The sequence below is a fragment of the Schistocerca gregaria genome, chromosome X (genome assembly GCF_023897955.1).
Source record: "Schistocerca gregaria isolate iqSchGreg1 chromosome X, iqSchGreg1.2, whole genome shotgun sequence".
NCBI classification, from domain to species: domain Eukaryota; kingdom Metazoa; phylum Arthropoda; class Insecta; order Orthoptera; family Acrididae; genus Schistocerca; species Schistocerca gregaria.
In genome coordinates, this window is record NC_064931.1 from 245,759,823 (window position 1) to 245,779,302 (window position 19,480).

At 37.7% G+C, this 19,480-nt stretch overlaps 1 protein-coding gene across 1 annotated transcript in view; it reads left to right on the forward strand.

Annotated features, from left to right (window-relative positions):
• LOC126298428 (uncharacterized) overlaps nt 1-13,186 on the forward strand; it is a 54,838-nt gene extending 41,652 nt beyond the window's left edge. The window contains exon 4 of the mRNA XM_049989756.1: nt 12,202-13,186. Coding sequence (XP_049845713.1) covers nt 12,202-12,273 — 72 coding nt within the window. The 3' untranslated portion in view covers nt 12,274-13,186. The remainder of the gene's footprint in view (nt 1-12,201) is intronic.
• The last annotated feature ends 6,294 nt before the right edge of the window (nt 13,187-19,480 follow it).

Consider the following 19,480-nt stretch of genomic DNA (forward strand, 5'->3'; position numbering starts at 1 on the left):
GTCTGTAAAGAATTCGCGTTAGTATTTTGCAGCCGTGGCTTATTAAACTGATAGTTCGGTAATTTTCACATCTGTCAGCACCTGCTTTCTTTGGGATTGGAATTATTATATTCTTCTTGAAGTCTGAGGGTATTTCGCCTGTCTCATACATCTTGCTCAGCAGCTGGTAGAGTTTTGTCAGGACTGGTTGTCCCAAGGCCATCAGTAGTTCTAATGGAATGTTGTCTACTCCGGGGGCCTTGTTTCGACTCAGGTCTTTCAGTGCTCTGTCAAACTCTTCTCGCAGTATCGTATCTCCCATTTCTTCTTCATCTACATCCTCTTCCATTTCCATAATATTGTACTCAAGTACATCGCCCTTGTATAAACCTTCTATATACTCCTTCCACCTTTCTGCCTTCCCTTCTTTGCTTAGAACTGGGTTGCCATCTGAGCTCTTGATATTCATACACATGGTTCTCTTCTCTCCAAAGGTCTCTTTAATTTTCCTGTAGGCAGTATCTATCTTACCCCTAGTGAGATAAGCCACTACATCCTTACATTTGTCCTCTAGCCATCCCTGTTTAGCCATTTTGCACTTCCTGTCAATCTCATTTTTGAGACGTTTGTATTCCTTTTTGCCTGCTTCATTTACTGCGTTTTTATATTTTCTCCTTTCATCAATTAAATTCAATATTTCTTCTGTTACCCAAGGATTTCTAGCAGCCCTCGTCTTTGTACCTACTTTATCCTCTGCTGCCTTCACTACTACATCCCTCAGAGCTACCCATTCTTCTTCTACTGTATTTCTTTCCCCCATTCCTGTCAATTGTTCCCTTATGCTCTCCCTGAAACTCTGTACAACCTCTGGTTCTTTCAGTTTATCCAGGTCCCATCTCCTTAATTTCCCACATTTTTGCAGTTTCTTCAGTTTTAATCTACAGGTCATAACCAATAGATTGTGGTCAGAGTCCACATCTGCCCCTGGAAATGTCTTACAACTTACAACCTGGTTCCTAAATCTCTGTCTTACCATTATATAATCTATCTGATACCTTTTAGTATCTCCAGGGTTCTTCCACGTATACAACCTTCTTTCATGATTCTTAAACCAAGTGTTAGCTATGATTAAGTTGTGCTCTGTGCAAAATTCTACTAGGCGGCTTCCTCTTTCATTTCTTAGCCCCAATCCATATTCACCTACTATGTTTCCTTCTCTCCCTTTTCCTACAATCGAATTCCAGTCACACATTACTATTAAATTTTCGTCTCCCTTCACTATCTGAATAATTTCTTTTATTTCATCGTACATTTCTTCAATTTCTTCATCATCTGCAGAGCTAGTTGGCATATAAACTTGTACTACTGTAGTAGGTGTGGGCTTCGTATCTATCTTGGCCACAATAATGCGTTCAGTATGCTGTTTGTAGTAGCTTACCCGCATTCCTATTTTCCTATTCATTATTAAACCTACTCCTGCATTACCCCTATTTGATTTTGTGTTTATAACCCTGTAGGCACCTGACCAGAAGTCTTGTTCCTCCTGCCACCGAACTTCACTAATTCCCACTATATCTAACTTTAACCTATCCATTTCCCTTTTTAAATTTTCTAACCTACCTGCCCGATTAAGGGATCTGACATTCCACGCTCCGATCCGTAGAATGCCAGTTTTCTTTCTTTTGATAACGACATCCTCCTGAGTAGTCCCCGCCCGGAGATCCGAATGGGGGACTATTTTACCTCCGGAATATTTTACCCAAAAGGATGCCATCATCATTTAATCATACAGTAAAGCTGCATGTCCTCGGGAAAAATTACGGCTGTAGTTTCCCCTTGCTTTCAGCCGTTCGCAGTACCAGCACAGCAAGGCCGTTTTGGTTAATGTTGCAAGGCCAGATCAGTCAATCATCCAGACTGTTGCCCCTGCAACTACTGAAAAGGCTGCTGCCCCTCTTCAGGAACCACACGTTTGTCTGGCCTCTCAACAGATACCCCTCCGTTGTGGTTGCACCTACGGAACGGCCATCTGTATCGCTGAGGCACGCAAGCCTCCCCACCAACGGCAAGGTCCATGGTTCATGGGGGGAGGATATTTACTCTAACAAAGAATTAAAATTACAGCCTGCCCCTCTTCTTGAATTCTATGCTACATTCACTACTTCCCATGAAATTGCTCCAGAATGATATGCAATTCTTTAGGGCTAGTTAAGACATATATGCTGGGTATGGAAAGAAATCTTAGTTGCCTTTTGTAACAAGTTCTGGTCTGAGGGGCAATACCCTGACTCATGGAAAGAAGCTGTCATGGTTCCTCTCTTAAACCTGGGGAGGGATGGCTTGCATGTAAGTGACTATCATGTTACAGCCCTCATGAAATTTTGCAGAAAAGTTGTAGATACTAGATAGGAGTATGGGAATAGCTATTGCAAATGCTATGATTATAGTATAATAGCCACAGGTATTTGTGTGACCACTACTGTTAATGACATGTTTCAAACATATCATCATCAGATTCTGAAAAGAGATTTATGTAAAACCAATTACAAGTTTCAGACATATTTTACAAATGTGGTATAGCCAGATATTAAACATACTAGTCAAGTGAACAGACCCTGTACAGTGTACTGAGTGAAGTTCAGTGTGCGTAATTGAAGAACTGAACATCCGTGGCTGGAGAGCCATCCAAGAAAACTAAAGTAGCTGTAAGGTGGCAACATATAATACTCTAGTGAAGCCAATGAATACCAAAATATGCGTACAGAAAGGCACTTTTTTTTGCAATTACTACTGCTTTGCTCCACTGTAAACATTAGGCTCGTTTTATAATGTGGTACTTGATGTACTTTTATTGGTTGTAGCCACTGTTTATTATGGTATACTGTACAGAAACATGAGTTTACCCCTGAAACATTGTTTTTATCCTTTTACATTTTACTACATACTGTATTCAGTAAGTTGGTGCTGTGCCATTTTTAGTTGTACAAAATTTCAATACATACAATAGACAGATATTGCTACAAATTGTACTTCACAACCAGAACCTATAGTGCAAGGCCTCACATTGCACACAAATTTTTATGTTATCAATTATGTGGAACAAAGCAGTAGTTATTACAAAAAAGTGCATTTCTGTATGCGTTTTTTGGCATTCATTGGCTTCGGTTATGTACGAGATGTTGCTACCTAGTGGCAACTTCAGTTTTCTTGCTTGGCTCTCCAGCCAGAGATGTGCAGTTCCTATTCAATATGGTACACTTAAGTTGATTCATTACATTGTATGGCGCCTGTCCCTTAATTGGTATATATAATATCTGGCTATACCACACTTGTACAGTGTGTTCCCAACTTGCAATTGGCTGTGCAAAAATCTCTTTTCAGAATCTGATATTGATATTTTTGAAATGTGTCATTAAAAAGAGTGGTCACAAAACTACCTGTTGCTATTTTACTATTATTGTGGTGTCCATAATAGTTGTGTTCATGCTCTTATCTAGTATCAACATGGGCCCACATCTCATTTGCGAGTTTATATCTCAAATGCATCGTAGGCTATGTGGTTAACAAGTGTTTTATCTATACCTTGTAAATAAGAAATGTAACTAGCTCCCTCCAATGTGGATTCAGAAAAACACTGCTCTACTTTTGACATCTTAGTGTTCATAGAGGCAATTAGTCAAAATCATTCCTGTGGAAATGTAATTCTATAGTGGTATTCATAGACATCCACCAATCATATGGTATTAGTAAGAGGTACTACATCATGGTTCAGTTGCATGATTGATGCTTCTGTGGTCATCTCCCCCACCTATTGAGATATTTTCACTGAAAGTGCTATTTTAAATGTGGAATTGCCACTACCAATGGGTTTCATGCAACCTACAATCCCTTCAAAAACTGTGCATGAGATTGTCATACTCTTGCTCTTGCTATGTGCTGTCTAGGAGTCCTGCAGAAAAAGGAACAGGATCTTTTTGTATGAAATTTAAAGTACTTAAATTTTGTACTGGGATATGTTTTCACAGGAGGCCACTGTTTTCAAGCTATTCAAGAGAAACACATTTGACGGTCAAACTTGTATGTTTTTCTTGACTAATTCGAGAACTATGGCATCTAGTGTCAGTGCAACCTTCATACCCTAAAATGTGCATTATGAGCGTATCGGGTTAGTTACTGGGCCAGCCATACTCCTAAGTGCAGAAGCTGGGGCGTAGCAACCAGCTATCTGGTGACAACTACTAACTGTGAAACATTCCTACAGCATAACATATTTGCACATGCCAGAGAATGCATATCCAAAGGTTTTTATCATATTTCAGAGTTGTTGATTCTTTCCCATTTTTTATACCAGTGGTCAGCCAGCCACATTTATCTGAATTTCAGTTGTATGCCCTTCCCTTTCCTCTTCGAGATTTTAATCGAGATATATTTTATTGTAAGGCTATAACTGTTCTTTTAAGACGTTCAAAAGAAAGCTCTTATGTTTTTCAAGTCACAAATCCAACAAGAAATTTGTGTGAGCCTAATAACTGTACAATTTGGCACCCTTAACTCATACCAATCAACCATTCCATTGTAGGACAGGAAAGTAATAGGGCAAAAGTGTATGTGTAACACATCAGCGACCAAGCCCGAGCATAGCGCAGGCCACGATGCTGTATTCAAAATACTGCATCCAAGTGTAGCTCGGGGCATGCCTTTCTTGATGCCTAAGACATCTTTCAATCAAAAACTGGACTCATTTCATATGAGAATAATGTATGGACACCTCATTCTGCTGTCAATTTATAGAATTATTTACAAAGGAATATTAGAGAAACATAACAGCTTCTTTCTTGAATAGCTGAGACACTATGTGATCGTGTTGACATAGTTTTGTGCATGTCCTCATCACGTTTCACAGTATGCTGCAATTCTGCTACAAATAAATCATGTTTATTGAGTGAACAAGAAATTTTGGTAGCTCAAGAGGAAGAAATTGTTCAGTAACTCAATTTTTAAAGGATAATTATACTTTCTGTTATCATTATTTTAATATCAAAGAACTAAAGTAAATATGAAAAACAAATCTTGAAGGTTGTTTTCTTAGTACATAATAATCTTGAAGATAAATCAATTACATGTGTGCCAATAACGCTTTAGATGATGTCCAGTTTTCTAGACCTGACATTATAAGTGTGAAGTGAAACTGTAAAGAATTAAAATTCATCAAGATATTGAGAATAATAATGAAGTACAGCCAGTGAAACTGGGTAAGGGGTTGTAGTATAACCGTTATACTGTTTGCGGAATAACATTTCATTTTGTGTCAGTTCTTGTCCAATGTAAGTGGGCAATAATTTATTTTCTGGTCACTGCAAATTGAACACTAATAAGTACAAATTATATACAGTCCAGTGACATCAATGTGGCCACCACCTATGTTCAATGTCAACATGCATTAACCACTCATGGACGGCAGGTGGCAGCTCTAGCTCCGGAGGGTATGTTAAGTGTGTCGGAGGACGGATAATGTGGAAATGGAATTATTTATCTGACATCCAAGAGGATATGATCATTGGTTTTTCTACCAACGGTGAAAGCGTTTCCAAAACAACTAAGTTTGTAAACTGCTTGTACGCCGCAGTGGTTAAAGTATACCATGCAAGGCAAAATAGTGCTACCAAAAACCAGTACTGAGACAACTGTGATGCTCTACAGGCCAAAGATGATGGGTTAATAATGGCTTTGGAGATATGTATGGATGAATAATCATGCAACTGTTGAGTAAGTGATCACCCAGATGAACGAAGTGGCTAGCAGTAGGGTCTCCTCAATGACTGTTCAGTGAAGATTGCTGCATGTGACCTATGCAGCAGGGTGCCTGGTTCTTGCACCCATGATGCCTGCCATTTACCTGTGGCGAAAGCTGGAATTAGCACACCAGTACCACAACTGGATGTCCATTGAGTAGCGACAGCTGGCCATTTAAGATGAATCAATTTTATGCTTCAATGGAGAAATGGCTCTTGGTGTGCACAGTGTGAAATGTCTGAAAGCAGACACCTTGCAACTAACACCCTGCAACTAGGAGTGAGTGTTATGGCTTGGAGAATGTTTTTGTTGCACTTCCTGGGTGATCTCGTTGTACTGGAAGGCAAAATGGATCAACACAAGTATGGATCTATCTTTGGGGACCATATCCACCCCTACATGTAGTTTGTTTTTCTTCAGCATGATGGTATCTACCAGCAGGACAATGCAGTGTCTCACATAGCTCGCAGTGTATGTGCGTGGTTTGAAGAGTACCAAACTCCCTAGATTTAAACACAATCGAGAAGCTCTTGATCAGGCTGTTCATGCCATAGATCTTCAATTGAGAAACCTAGCACAGCTGACCATGACACTAGAGTCGTAATGGCTCCAGATCCCTATCGGAACCTTCCAGAACCTCACTGACACTCTTCCTACATATGTCGCACCAAAAAAGATGGTTCTTTGGGCTTCGACAGGTGGTCACTTCAAAATTAGGCTTAGTGTGCTGCAGGTTCAAAGTAATGTTTACACTCATTTTTACCTTTCATGTTGTTGTATTTGTATTATCTTTGTGACAATGTATTTGCTGTGAACTGAACAGCATCTCAGTGGCACCAACGTGATATGTTCCTGGTGTCAGGAAAACAAAATTTTGGTCTACAGATATATGAATAACATAGGAAATGTCTTTCAGTACTTACAGCATTCATTCTGTGGTCTCCTTATTGCGTAAAATTATCCTAAATATTATATACATGCGGAACCTGAATTCCACTTACAAAATTTTGAATGTTGTTCAGGGAAGTTTTCTGAGTATTTGTGATCACTGGAGACTCATTACAGCATATTAATACAATTATTAGACCTTGGACTTTTAGGTTCTAAAAATCTTAAATTAGGTACCTAAAATAGTTTCTATCACATACAAAAAATAGTTTATATAGATAAGAATATAGGTGACCAAAATCTGACATTTTATTGTCTAGAAAGATAAATATATTGACAAAAATCCACATTTTATTATTGTCCATGTCTATATTTACAGTCAAAGTAAATAACTAACTCTTTCTCCAGATTTTCCATTTAGAAACTGCATCTCTTGTCTGTTAATAGCATCTCATAGGCCGAGAACGAGCATTTCACATCAACAGATGTCACCAGAGGATATTTAAATCATGGTATTAGGCGCAGTGGGACAGCACACTCATGTTCAGTTGATTTACCTGATAAGGTGTCAGCCACTGTGCAGAGGGGGGGTGGTGGGGGCGTTCCTGTTTTTTTTTTTTTTTTTTTTCCCACTGTCTTTAGTTCTTCACTAAAGTTCATACCTATAGAACCTGGAACCAAGTTTATTTTTCTGTCACCTCATCTATCATTCGTAGTTGTGTGTAGACAGGTTTGTCTGAACACTATATAGAGCTTTAATAATATGGACCAAAAATGCATCGTTGGAGAGTTCTTTAGAAGATCTTTAGCTGAATAATGCTCACTGCCTCCTCCCGCAATTTGAGAACATGTTCTTAAATGTCTTTCAAATGCTCACTGTAATATTTCCCGGACTCTAGCCATGTTCCCCAGTGATTAAGTATGTGTTCTGGTGGAAATGGTACATTGGGAAGTTCCTCTCAAAGTAACTGGATTCGTGTAGGTGCTTTAATAAAAACCTTTTTGATGGTTGAAACTAGCTTATTTACATATCGATATTTATGTATCATCTCAGCTACACTATTATGGCATGGATTACAAGTACTTTATTTTCATCTAGACTGTTGGGGAAATGTAATTTGAGGGCTTTATTAACAGAGTGAGCAATTGTTTCCTGGCTAGTCTTTTTTAGCTCCTTGCTGCATTTCAGATGAGGTACTGAGCGAGTGTCAGGATTTAACTTTCCAGCAATCAAATTAGCCACGTATCGACCTTGTCTGCCAGTTGTCTCATCGACAGAGATCCACATATATGAATCTCCTGTATCTTCCCTTATCCCGCTCAATTTATTTTCATATAAAGTGTCTAAATAGTTCTTTCTCAGTGTGGATTCTGATGGAATGCTGCAGTGACAGTATTTCTCTACAAAACTTTTGGACTGGCTATTTTCAATTGCATTGAATGGTATATTTGCTGCAACAATGGCTCAACACGGGTCAAGATGAAATTTGTTTCAGTTTGTTGCATTTGGAGTAGTTACAAACATTTGTTTCAAGTTTTTTTTTTTTAATTTGCCTGGTGTTTAATCCCTGCAACATGCTGACTTAAATGCGACCTCTGGTCAGGACATACCTAAAAACAAAAAGAAATGAGAAATACTTTGTGGAAGTATTTAAATAAGAGATCTGCTTAGCAAAATTAACCTACATTAAGGGTTTAGAAACAATATTTTCTCATTCGCATGTGTCTGGTCCAAGTTAACTTGGGAAAAACAGTGGCATCACTGTTCTCTGAGAGGGTGTAGCAGATAAAAGGTTAACATTTTAATTGTTTCTATGTTGTACACAGTGCAATGAATAACTCTTCTGTCTGGAGAAAAAGGAGTAAATTCTTGTAACCACTCTTAATCAGAGATGATTTGGAATTGGTTACTTTTGTCATGCTTGACTTTCCACAAATACACTGTCAATGTGAAATATTTCACACAATCCAAGCAACACTCTGACCGACTGAATGAACACAGTGCATGTGTTTTAAACAGGCTGTTCCGACAGGGCAAGAAGGCACTGGAGGCAGCTCACAAGGCTCCTCCATGCCCTGCCGGTCCATTTGATGATTCACAGCAAACAACCACACTCTGCAGAGCAGGGCGGGCTATAACAGCCTGGCTTATTCTGTTATCATCTGACTCACGATTGATGTTCACGCATGCAAACAAAGCAGTTATCATTCAAGTACTGTTTTCTAAGTAGCCGGGAAGACCAGAAGAGTAGTTTTAGTCATGCAAATTTTATTTACTGTCAGGTTCTAACATGAAATTAGGTATTTTTAGGCACTGTAAAACTAGCATTTTCGGTCATAAATTGGCGTAATTCATGTATGTGCAACTTCTATTGCCTTTATTTAATGAAAATAGGTTTTTACCTAAAATACGAGGTCTAGTAATTATAATTTGTTCAGCTTGTTATCCTAATCATCTTGGTTTCTGCGAAAGTACCTTCTCAGCAGTGAAAAAGCCTATCGTTTGCAGCACCAAAATGGACAACACAAAACACAGTTTAACGCAACACCCCTCGATGCAACACATCACTGTAGGAACTGTTCAGCATAGAATCATTGTGCTTTATGTAAACATATACATGAAGTGCATATTGGCCAACTCATCGTCTGTAAATACTTTGGAGTAAAGGAGATCACTCAACGAAAAGCAGAAGCATTGAGTCATGACAGGTGCACACAAAAAGAAAGAACTTGTTAGCTTTCAGAGTAATCCTTTTTGAGGAAGAGTACATGCATGCGCCCTTACATGGCATCAGCTGGTATAACGACGCAAGTGCTGCATTTTGGCTGGTCCACTAAGCTGGGGTTGGGGGTTGCGTTGGGTGGGGTGGGTAGAGGAAGAGAGAGGTGGGAGGCAGGGAGGTGGCTAGTGACTGAGAGGGATGGAGCTGGTTTGCCAGGGATGGAGGGAGGGGTGATGGTGGCAGGTGCACAGGCTAAGTATTTGTGCACAGTTGTTGGATCCAGTGGGGAATGGTTCACACTGAAGGTGATGTGGGGATGTGAATTGGGATGGGGTGACAGACTGGTGGAAGGGGAAACTACTGCCTGGGAGATGTGGGAACAGATACAAGCCAGGACAATTATGGGAGTGAAGGATGTGTTGCAAGGATAACTCCCATCTGTGTAATTCTGGGAAACTGATAATGGAGAAGAGAATCCAGATGGCTCGGGTTGTCAAGTGGCTATTGAAATTGAGCATGTTATGCTCAGCTGCATTTTGTGTGATTTGGTGGTAAACTTTGTTTTTGGCAACAGTTTGGCCATCTGAAGAGACCAGGCCACCTTTGAAAGCACCCATGTCTTGTACTAACTGTGCTGCAAATGCTGCACAGCTTTTTATGTTGGTATGACTACAAAATCATCGAACGAGGTGGTGCAGTGGTTAGCACATTGGACTCGCTTTCGGGAGGACAACGGTTGAAACCTGTGTCGGGTCACTCTTATTCAGGTTTTTCATGATTTCCCTAAATCACTTCAGGGATTGTTCCTTCGAAAGAGCATGGCTCAATTCCTTCCCCATCCTTTCCTAATCTAACAGGATCGATGACCTCACTGTTTGGTCCCCTCCTCCTTATCAACCAAACCACCAGGATGAAGGATCACCACCAAACTTTTGCCAAGAACAAAGTTGACCACCCAGTGGCACAACATGCAGTTGAGCATAACTGTTCAATGTCAATGGCTGCATCACAATCTGTGCCATCTGGATCCTCCTCCCCCACAACCAGCTGCTCTGAGTGACATAGATGAGAATTATCCTTGCAACAAATCTTTCACTCCTGTAATCATCCTGCCCTCAGTCTCTTGTAACCCGCTATTCCCGCACCATCCACCGAACAGTTTCCCCATCTCCGACCTGTCACCTCCTCCCACTTCATGTCTCCACATCACCTTCAGTGTGTGCCGCTCTTCACCAGCTTCAGCAACCATGCACGTGTGCCACCCCTCCGTCCAATCTTCCTAGCCAGCAAACCAGGTGTGTGAGTTAGTGTGTGCAAGCAAATTATTTGGACTGTGATGGTACATTATTATATTCCAGAACTGTGCTGTATATTTAGTGACTGTGGGAACAGCGGTGTGTAGTTGGACTTGACTTGTAGTGTGGAGTGATGACACTGAAGATGTGTACTGTCTTCACAAACAGTATAAAAATTATTGTTGTTATGTGAGATGTGTATGTGTATGCTCCTCAGGTAATGTTGTAGTCCATATTAACCATTTCAGGTAGCAGTGTAGAAGTTACTGGAAGAAAACTTTAATCTACAAGGAAATACCATATTTATTCCTGTTAGGTCACATGTCTGAGCCACTTGGGGTTTTTAATCTTGAGAATCCATGGATGTACTATAAATAAATTGAAAGTAACTGGTTTTTATGTTTTCATTATTTTGTAATCTAAGTTAATTGTTAATTTTTTTAAACATATAGGTGATAGAAAATGATAATGACCTAAGGCAATTAGGCACATATCCTGCACTGTAATTTGATGGGCTCAAGAACATTTTGTACATGATGGCATGCCACTGGGGCTGGCAGTTCAGTACATCTGAAAGTTGATAGAGTGATAAGAGACTTAAGTTTGTCTGCCTATGGCATCTGTGGCAGTGTGTAGAATATTTAGAGATAGAAATCGGAATTTTTGATGTTTATTAATTCTCAGATACTTATGGTGTGTAACTTTTTGTCGCCTAGGAATGGACAACATGGAAGAATAGGTGGCAGTCAGTGAAATGTTGGTGAGGAGAATGTGGTGCATGACAAAGGATTAGCCATTTTATTTCACATTGTGTGTGGGTAGTGGTTATAGAGAACATTAGGCCACTTTCTGTAATCCACTGGTGAATATCCAATGAGACTTAAGAATTTTTAGTTATAGAGTATAACATGACAACTTATGAGATAGTGTTGCACCAGTGGAGGAAAGCATGTTGGATCCACTACCAGAGAACATCATCCATTTTGCATAGAGATGATGTGGAACGGTGCTATGGGCATTATAATGATAAAGTATCAGTCTAATATCTTTTCCATGTGTTGTTTAATGTGAATGGTATTTACAAATTATTGAAATTGTCTATTTCTGACTTATGTTGCAGTGGAATCCATTTATTGGCAGAATAATAATAAATGACTAGATAAGGGAAACAAACTAGGTGTTTTTGATTTATTTACATATTGTATGGAGACATGCTGCAAAATCCTTCACATGTCCATTGTTTCAGAATGCTTAGGGAGGAAAGAGATTCAGAGTTGCAATACAGTCACGTAGTGTGTTTCAGATCTCAGTTATACATGGTAGCTTTGCTGTGGCTAACATTAACTCCCAACCTTCAATTCACATGTGATAACACATATTAGTTATAGACAAAACATTCACTGATAGTCACTAAAAATATGAAGAATTAAGTTGCTCTGTTGCAGAACACCAATTGAAGGTTTTCAGCGGGCTTCATAGTGAAAAATTAATTGTAAATTAAATAGTTTTTATTTTCTTTGCAGGAGCGAAACACAGAAGCGGTGTCAGAGGGAACAAAGCCAAAAAAGGTCAGGCAGAAGATTAGTTGGCCGTAAAAATAGGAAAAGAAGCTATTTTTATCATCAGTGCCTACCATACTTCTCCCCGAAGAGTCTGATAAGGCTATAATGTTATGAAGATAGAGTATTCAGGAAAGCATGTATGCTTCATATACATAATTAAATACATACAGTTACACGTGTGGGGTCCGTTTTGTGTACTTTGTGCTTGTGCAGTGTAAGCTCATAATGTGAAAAAAGTCCTGTCATGCAGCTAACTAACCATTTGTACAAAGAATAACATGGAGCAGTGATTAATGAACTGGAACTGTTGGATATTCTATTATCCATAAGAACTGGAGCAGATTGTCAGTTGTTCTTGGTGGTGTACTGTACGTGATGACGATGAACTCAAGTGCAAAACTAAAGATTCTCTTTTTATATACTCTTTAAATTGCTAAAGTTTTATGGGGAGTCTGCAGTCTCAAATGGTACTCCAGATTCTTGCACTTCAGTACCCTCAGTCTTAATGTTGACTACCTTAATATGTAGCTTTCCAGGCATCTTATGTACAGGTCACTGAAGAAGTATTTTAAGCATAACTGCATTCAGTTTGACAGCTCAGGTTTCTCAGAATGATTTTTATTTCTTATAGATGTTTATGGGGACACTGTCTTCATGCGTATGATTCAAAGTGACATTTGCAGCCCATTTCTAACATTATCATTTACACTATTACATGTTGAGACATCCTCTGTCTCTTCTTGTAAATTTTCATTATTTTTAATGGTCATATCCTACTGTCATAGACAGTGCCATTTACCTGCCAAAAGCCAGAAGTGCTGGTACTAATTGGTAGCTATTCTCATAGGGACATCCTAGTCTTCTCAAGTAAGTAAGGTGCATAAGTAAATGGTTTGTAAGCAGTATATTGCTTCATTTGTCCAAATAGAGCTACTTTGATATCATATTTCATTTACGTAATATGATGACTGAGATTTTTGATGTACTAAAGAGTTTTTTACCAGTTCCTCTCTCCTTCTTAACTTTTTACTTTTTCTGTTACGGTGTATCAAGTGAGGAAATGAGCTCTCTCTCTCTCTCTCTCTCTCTCTCTCTCTCTCTCTCTCTCTCTCTCTCTCTTTCTCTGTCTAAAACCATGTATCTTATTTGTCTTCAGACTCAAGGATGAGCTTCGATGTTAGCAGATGACTTTTTCATGACATGGAAGGGAGAGGATCTGTGCAATTATTTGAAGACAACCCTTGTGAGAGGAACCAAATTTCATGCTATGATGTCAAGCACAAATGTTTTCATATTTCAAGACTACATATATTCTTAAACTATTTGGTATACTTTTTTGAAAATGAAGAATGTCGTGTAGTATTTACATAAATTACCTGTGTAGTAGATTTGGGTGAAGTCTGTTAGGGCAGATAATTAATAGAAAATAATATATTTTTTAAAGTCTTGGGTCATTGATCTGTTCCAAACAGAAAACTTTTTAACTAGTATGGAAAACACAGATTCAACTAGCAACATTCAGATCTCATATTTACATGCCGAATACCACTGAGCAAATAGCTTTGAGTGTCAGGAGGATGTATGAACCCCAATGTTGTGACAGGTACTACTGTCTGAAACATTTACCCTGAGTAGCTCAGTAAAATTGATGTCTAAAGAAGTATCATTGTAAAATCTATGTAAATGGCAGATGGGAGTTGTTTAAACTTTTTTGTTAGTGAAAAAAAGTAAGAGTGAAACCACTTCATTAAAAAGCAAGTGCGGGTTGTGGTACAACAGTAGATCAAATTTGAAACCATTGCAGAAATTTGAAACTTCCTGAGAGATTAAAACTGTGTGCGGGACTGGGACTCAAACCTGGGACTTTGTGGAAATAATTGAAACTGACAGTAAGTGAAATTAAAATACTAAGTTACAGCTTATGTTTCAGTCTTTAGAATAACTCAACAGTTATAAAAATGTATATTTCAAACTTTACTGTGTTGTTAAAGTAAAAACTGAAATAGAATAATCTAATCATATGCATTTAGTAATAGGGAAAGAAAATTGTCCTTACAGGCTAGGTCTTTGCTTTGTTATACTCACTGCATCCCAAGTCATTAAAATTCATGTTTTGCTCATTGTCCACAACTTAGTAAATGCAGTAGTGACCTATCAATGTATCAATTTTTATGTGACACACACATATGAGCTAGCTCCCCCCCCCCCCCCCCCCCCTTATTTTTGAAATTTTTTATGAGCCCATTAACTACTAAAGTACTTAGGTGCCTTCTGATGTTCACTCTACTTCTCAAGTTATATATATATATATATATATATATATATATATATATATATATATATATATATATATATATATATATATATTAGTTTCCAAGTTCATTTTGATACATCAGTGTCAATGAAACTTAAACATACTAGAGTTTCAGAATCGATTTAGCACTAGGTAAATTTTTCAGTTTACAATGAATGTATCACATACTTCTTGATATCTTCCCATACAGATATCTTTTCTTTGAAAATAGCACGTCAAAACCTAATTAATTTAGTTGTGAAACTTTTATAATGCTTTATTTCACAATAACATTTTTGGTCATTGAGGTTCCTCTTCATGAAAGCTGTTGCTTAAATTTTTGTGATAGAGATATAACTCCTATTCTTTCATTACACTAAAACTTTGTGTAGCAGTAATTGGAGGTCATATTAAGTTTCATGGGTGAAAAGTAAATTTCTGTTACTGCTTTGTAATTTTCCACTATTATAAAAGTAAAGACTTAAGATCTCTACCACAGAAAAGCTTTCTTGCATGTTCATCGTATACATATACAATAACTGAGATAAGATTCAGAGGGATTGCATATTTGTCTGTTACTTTTCATTGTATGGCTTTTCAAGATGGCATATTAGTTAGTTGGAGGGCAGATTCATTAGGCAAGTAAAATAACCAACAATGAATAGACCCTCTTCTGTGACAACCTCATCCATTATTATTTATAATGTCTTTACAGTTATTTTAGAAAATAGTTTATTTGAGTTCAGCTAACTGATTCCATTATAGGCTAACTTTTTTGTTATGGTGTAGAGATGGCAGTGTAGTCTACCTATTGTAGGGGAAAAGTATTATTTTCTTTTCTCCTTCCTCCAAAAGTAAGTTGAAGTATATCATTAGTCTAATTTTTATCTAACCTTCACAACTTTTAAACAGTTGTGTAGATTTGCTTTGTGTATCCAGTACTTTTGAGTCCTGGATGTAATCCTTTGCACCATGTATGTGTGTGTATCATGGTCAGTGTTTCCTTCTGCTGCCACTCCATCCTCCAGATTTTCAGTAACACACAAATTTTCATTAAAAAAATGACAACCAGTCAAGTTCAGATAAATAATTCAAAACAATACTACATTTTTATTTTATATTCAGATATTGTATCACTTTGTATGTTGGGATTGCCTGCCATGTGGTGCTGATTGATGTCTTTGCTGTGCAGTGACTACATGCCAGTTGTCATGATGGTATTTTGTGTTTTTGTTTACCATTGTTTGTTCACGTAAAGTACCCATGGTTTTTAAGCTATTGTTTCACAGCTTTTTAACCTTCATTTATACCAGTTTCCATAGCGATGGTAAAATTTTCAATTTCCAAATTTCATTTAAACACACTTCAAAAATATTTGTAATGCTATGGTAAGCTGTAGAATTTCAGCTCTTTATCATCAACTTTGTTGTAATTACATTTTTGGAAGTCTGTTTTGATATGCATATGTATTAATTTGGTAATAAATAAGTCTTGCAGTACGCTGAAGTTAGTTTTAGGCTGACTTGAAACACTTGCACGTTTTGTCATTCTTGGGATGCTTAGCAGTGTTCCACAACATCACTATACCAGTGTCCTACACCATTTTCCCCACATGTCATTTAAGATGACATAGTAAAGGTTGCCACTTTCTTCACAAAAGAAGGAACATTTTTCATGGATATATTTTTAATGGCTCATTCATTCATAATTATTTTTATTTATTAAATGCTATTTTCAATCAGAAATCACTGACGTTTACCTTGAACCATATTACTTCATATCACTGTGGTATTTTGAAACTGATTTAGCTTTATCTAGAAATATATCATTTTTTGCAGGTTACAAAAGTCTTTGCAAGAAATATCATCATTTATTACAGTCTGACACTCTGATTTTATGAGTTATGGTGAACACCTTTTCCTAACAATGGTCCACTTGCTCTTCATCACCAAAAATACTTATTCCATGAATGTATTTGAACCTGGTATGATTAGTACAACACGTATGAACCAAGATATATTTGTCACTTTATGGTGAGGCACTAGTGCGAAGAATTTCACCCAGACACCACCCTTAGCGATAAAATCAGTGAAGTTATCTTTCATCAGAAAAAATTTCGTATAGCTGATCCAGGTTGACTTGATCTTGTAGACAGAGAATTTCTACCGCATGATCAAAGTCACAATATTGCGTTTTCCCATTCAAAGGAAGAGGTTCAACTTTGCCATACAGGTGTTATAGAAACAATCAGATTCACTTGAAATCTCAAGGGATGTTGCTGAAATCTCTGTCATTAATTTCTTGGTTTCACTCCCATGGAATTTATCATTCTTTCTTTGTGTGGCCTCCTCACAGATCATGGACAGACTTTTATGTGATTTGATAATACTTAGCTCCCTCCTTTCCGGGTATCTTGGTACTGATTGCATTTGATCTCTTACATTTATCTCAAAGTGCAAATATATTTCACCAAGAATTCCTTTCTCGGATCTTCAGCTAAAAATACTGATGCAAGTTGCTTTCGACTTGTATCGAAGCTTCTTAAATAGCTCTTTGTATTTGACCCCCATACTCAATCTGTTAATGGCAGGAGTTACAGAGAGCCATCTTGCAGGCACATTTAATATCTCAGACCACTCAGAATCCAGCATTTAGGTGTTACAGAGAAATGACTAAAGATCTTCAAAGATCTCTTCCATGACGTGCTTCATCACATTGTGAACCATCTGGTTTGAACAACTGGCTCTCTGCTCGTTGGGATTCTTGAAAAGCAACAATTGATAAACAGATTGTTTCGTGCCAAAATTTATATTAGCATTGTCAGCACTATATGCTATTAAATTCTTACTATTTGGTGAATGGCTCTCCAGGCTATCAACAGTTAACTTTGCCACTGCATTTGAATATTTATCTGACTGTTCAATCAATGTCAACAGTTCTGTATGCCTACTAATGATTCAAAGTATCTCATTCATATTGGGAACATCTTTGTGGTGCCTCTGTTTGAAGCATGTGTTGCTACTGAGAAAAACTTACTACTTTCAGGAGATTGTAGAGGATGAACAAAATCACTGACACTTCTTGATGCTAATAAGTTGTTCACTGACACTTTTTGATGCTTAATAAGTTCTTCATTGACATTTCTCCCTTCATCTTGCCACAGGAAAGTCTTACAGCTGTTTCTGAATTTGCAAATATACATAACATCAATTTGTTGCTGCATGTCAAACTTGTATAACTAAGGTTATTTTGGACTGTGTGATACAAAGGTCCTAACTTACAAGCTGTGACAACATTGGCTTCAGATTTTGTATTGTTCACAAAATATTGAGACACTTTCATTGTTTGACTAATTGCTTTCTCCTTTAAATGATGTTCTTTGTAGTGGGCATATTGCTTGCGATCAAGCTGTTCACCATGCGAAATGTTTAATTCCTTCCTGCACATTGTACAAAGAACATGTTTATCAGAGGCTGAACCAGGTCTAACACATGTAAAAGTGTCTTCCCACTGACTATGATTCCCAAACAAAAGCAAATTAAGAAAACTGGCATATATACCGTATGGATTCAAGAAATTTGTCACGGCAATGAAGTTTAAGAACATGTACATAACATCAGAATTGGAAATTAAGTATATTAACAACACTATCAATTGTGCAATCAGGTGAGCTTAAGAAGTACCAGGCTAAGCATAGATTACCAGAAAATCTACAGGGCATTTCCATAAGAGCATGCAAAAATTTAACAGGACATAGAGGATGCTCCACTGAACAATTTGAGGTACGGGGCCTGGGGTCAGAGAAGCCAGCTTAAGGAGATAATAGGAATAAAATCAGAGTACTGTGTACTGACTAATTTACCTTAGCTACAGCTAACTGCAAATACCATCATTGCACAATGAATGTACTATTTGTACTGTATGTTGCAAAATGTGCTGAAACTGAAGAATCAAGAGGATTCTGCTCAGGTGACCTCGCAGGCCATAGAAAGGGACCTCTCCTTCCAATCCAGTGAGCAGGAAATACTTCCTAGTTATCAGGCTCATCATAGTCATTTCCTCGCAGAAAATAAAGAATGTGCAAGTAAATAAGCAGTACAGCATGTGTAAACTTGTATGCATGTTAGTTGTAAATAAACTGGAAAACAGAAATGCTAGACAAAGTGGTAGAGAAGTTTGCTTACGTTCCTCCTTATGCTGGCTTCTCTGAGCCCAGATTCCTTTCCTCAAATTGTTCAGTGGAGCATTCACTATGTCCTGTTACAGTTTTACTCGGTCTTACAGAAACACCGTGTGTATCCAAATGGTAATAATAACAAATATAATCAGTTGGCATTTTTTTTTATATGTATATTAAGGGTAAGAATTGTGTTTGGTTCTATGATAGGCCAGTGCCGAATATTAAAAAAACTGAAGAAAGTTCTGTATGGGGAAATAAAAAAGTAAGGTTAAGTTAACAGTAAAAAAAGTAAGAATATGGGAAAAATTCACAACCTGGCAATCCTGTGTACTCTCATCTTCAAAGTATGAATTTCATGCTAATGACTTATTGATACCTATAAATTCTTAATCCAGGTTTTGATAAATCAGTTTAGTCACTTCAAAGTATCCTTTGTTTTGCTTTAATGCATATCACTACTAATCTCCCATAATTGAAAGAACAACAATAAATTCAATTCCTACTGCTTAAAAAGAACATAAATATGTAGAAGTTAGTGTCTACTAATTGTTCTGGGCTGCTCAAACAACCAACTTCTTGTTGATAAATATTCAACACCTTTACTATACCTAAGAAAAGTTGCCTGCTGCCTATTAATGTGTATCTTGGTTTGTTCTACATCCTTGAAGGCACTCTTTCATGATGGGAATAATGGAACATGATGTGGGGGTGGGCGGATGGGTGGGGTTTTCTTTTCAAACTGTGCTGTTTGTGTCCCACCCATGATT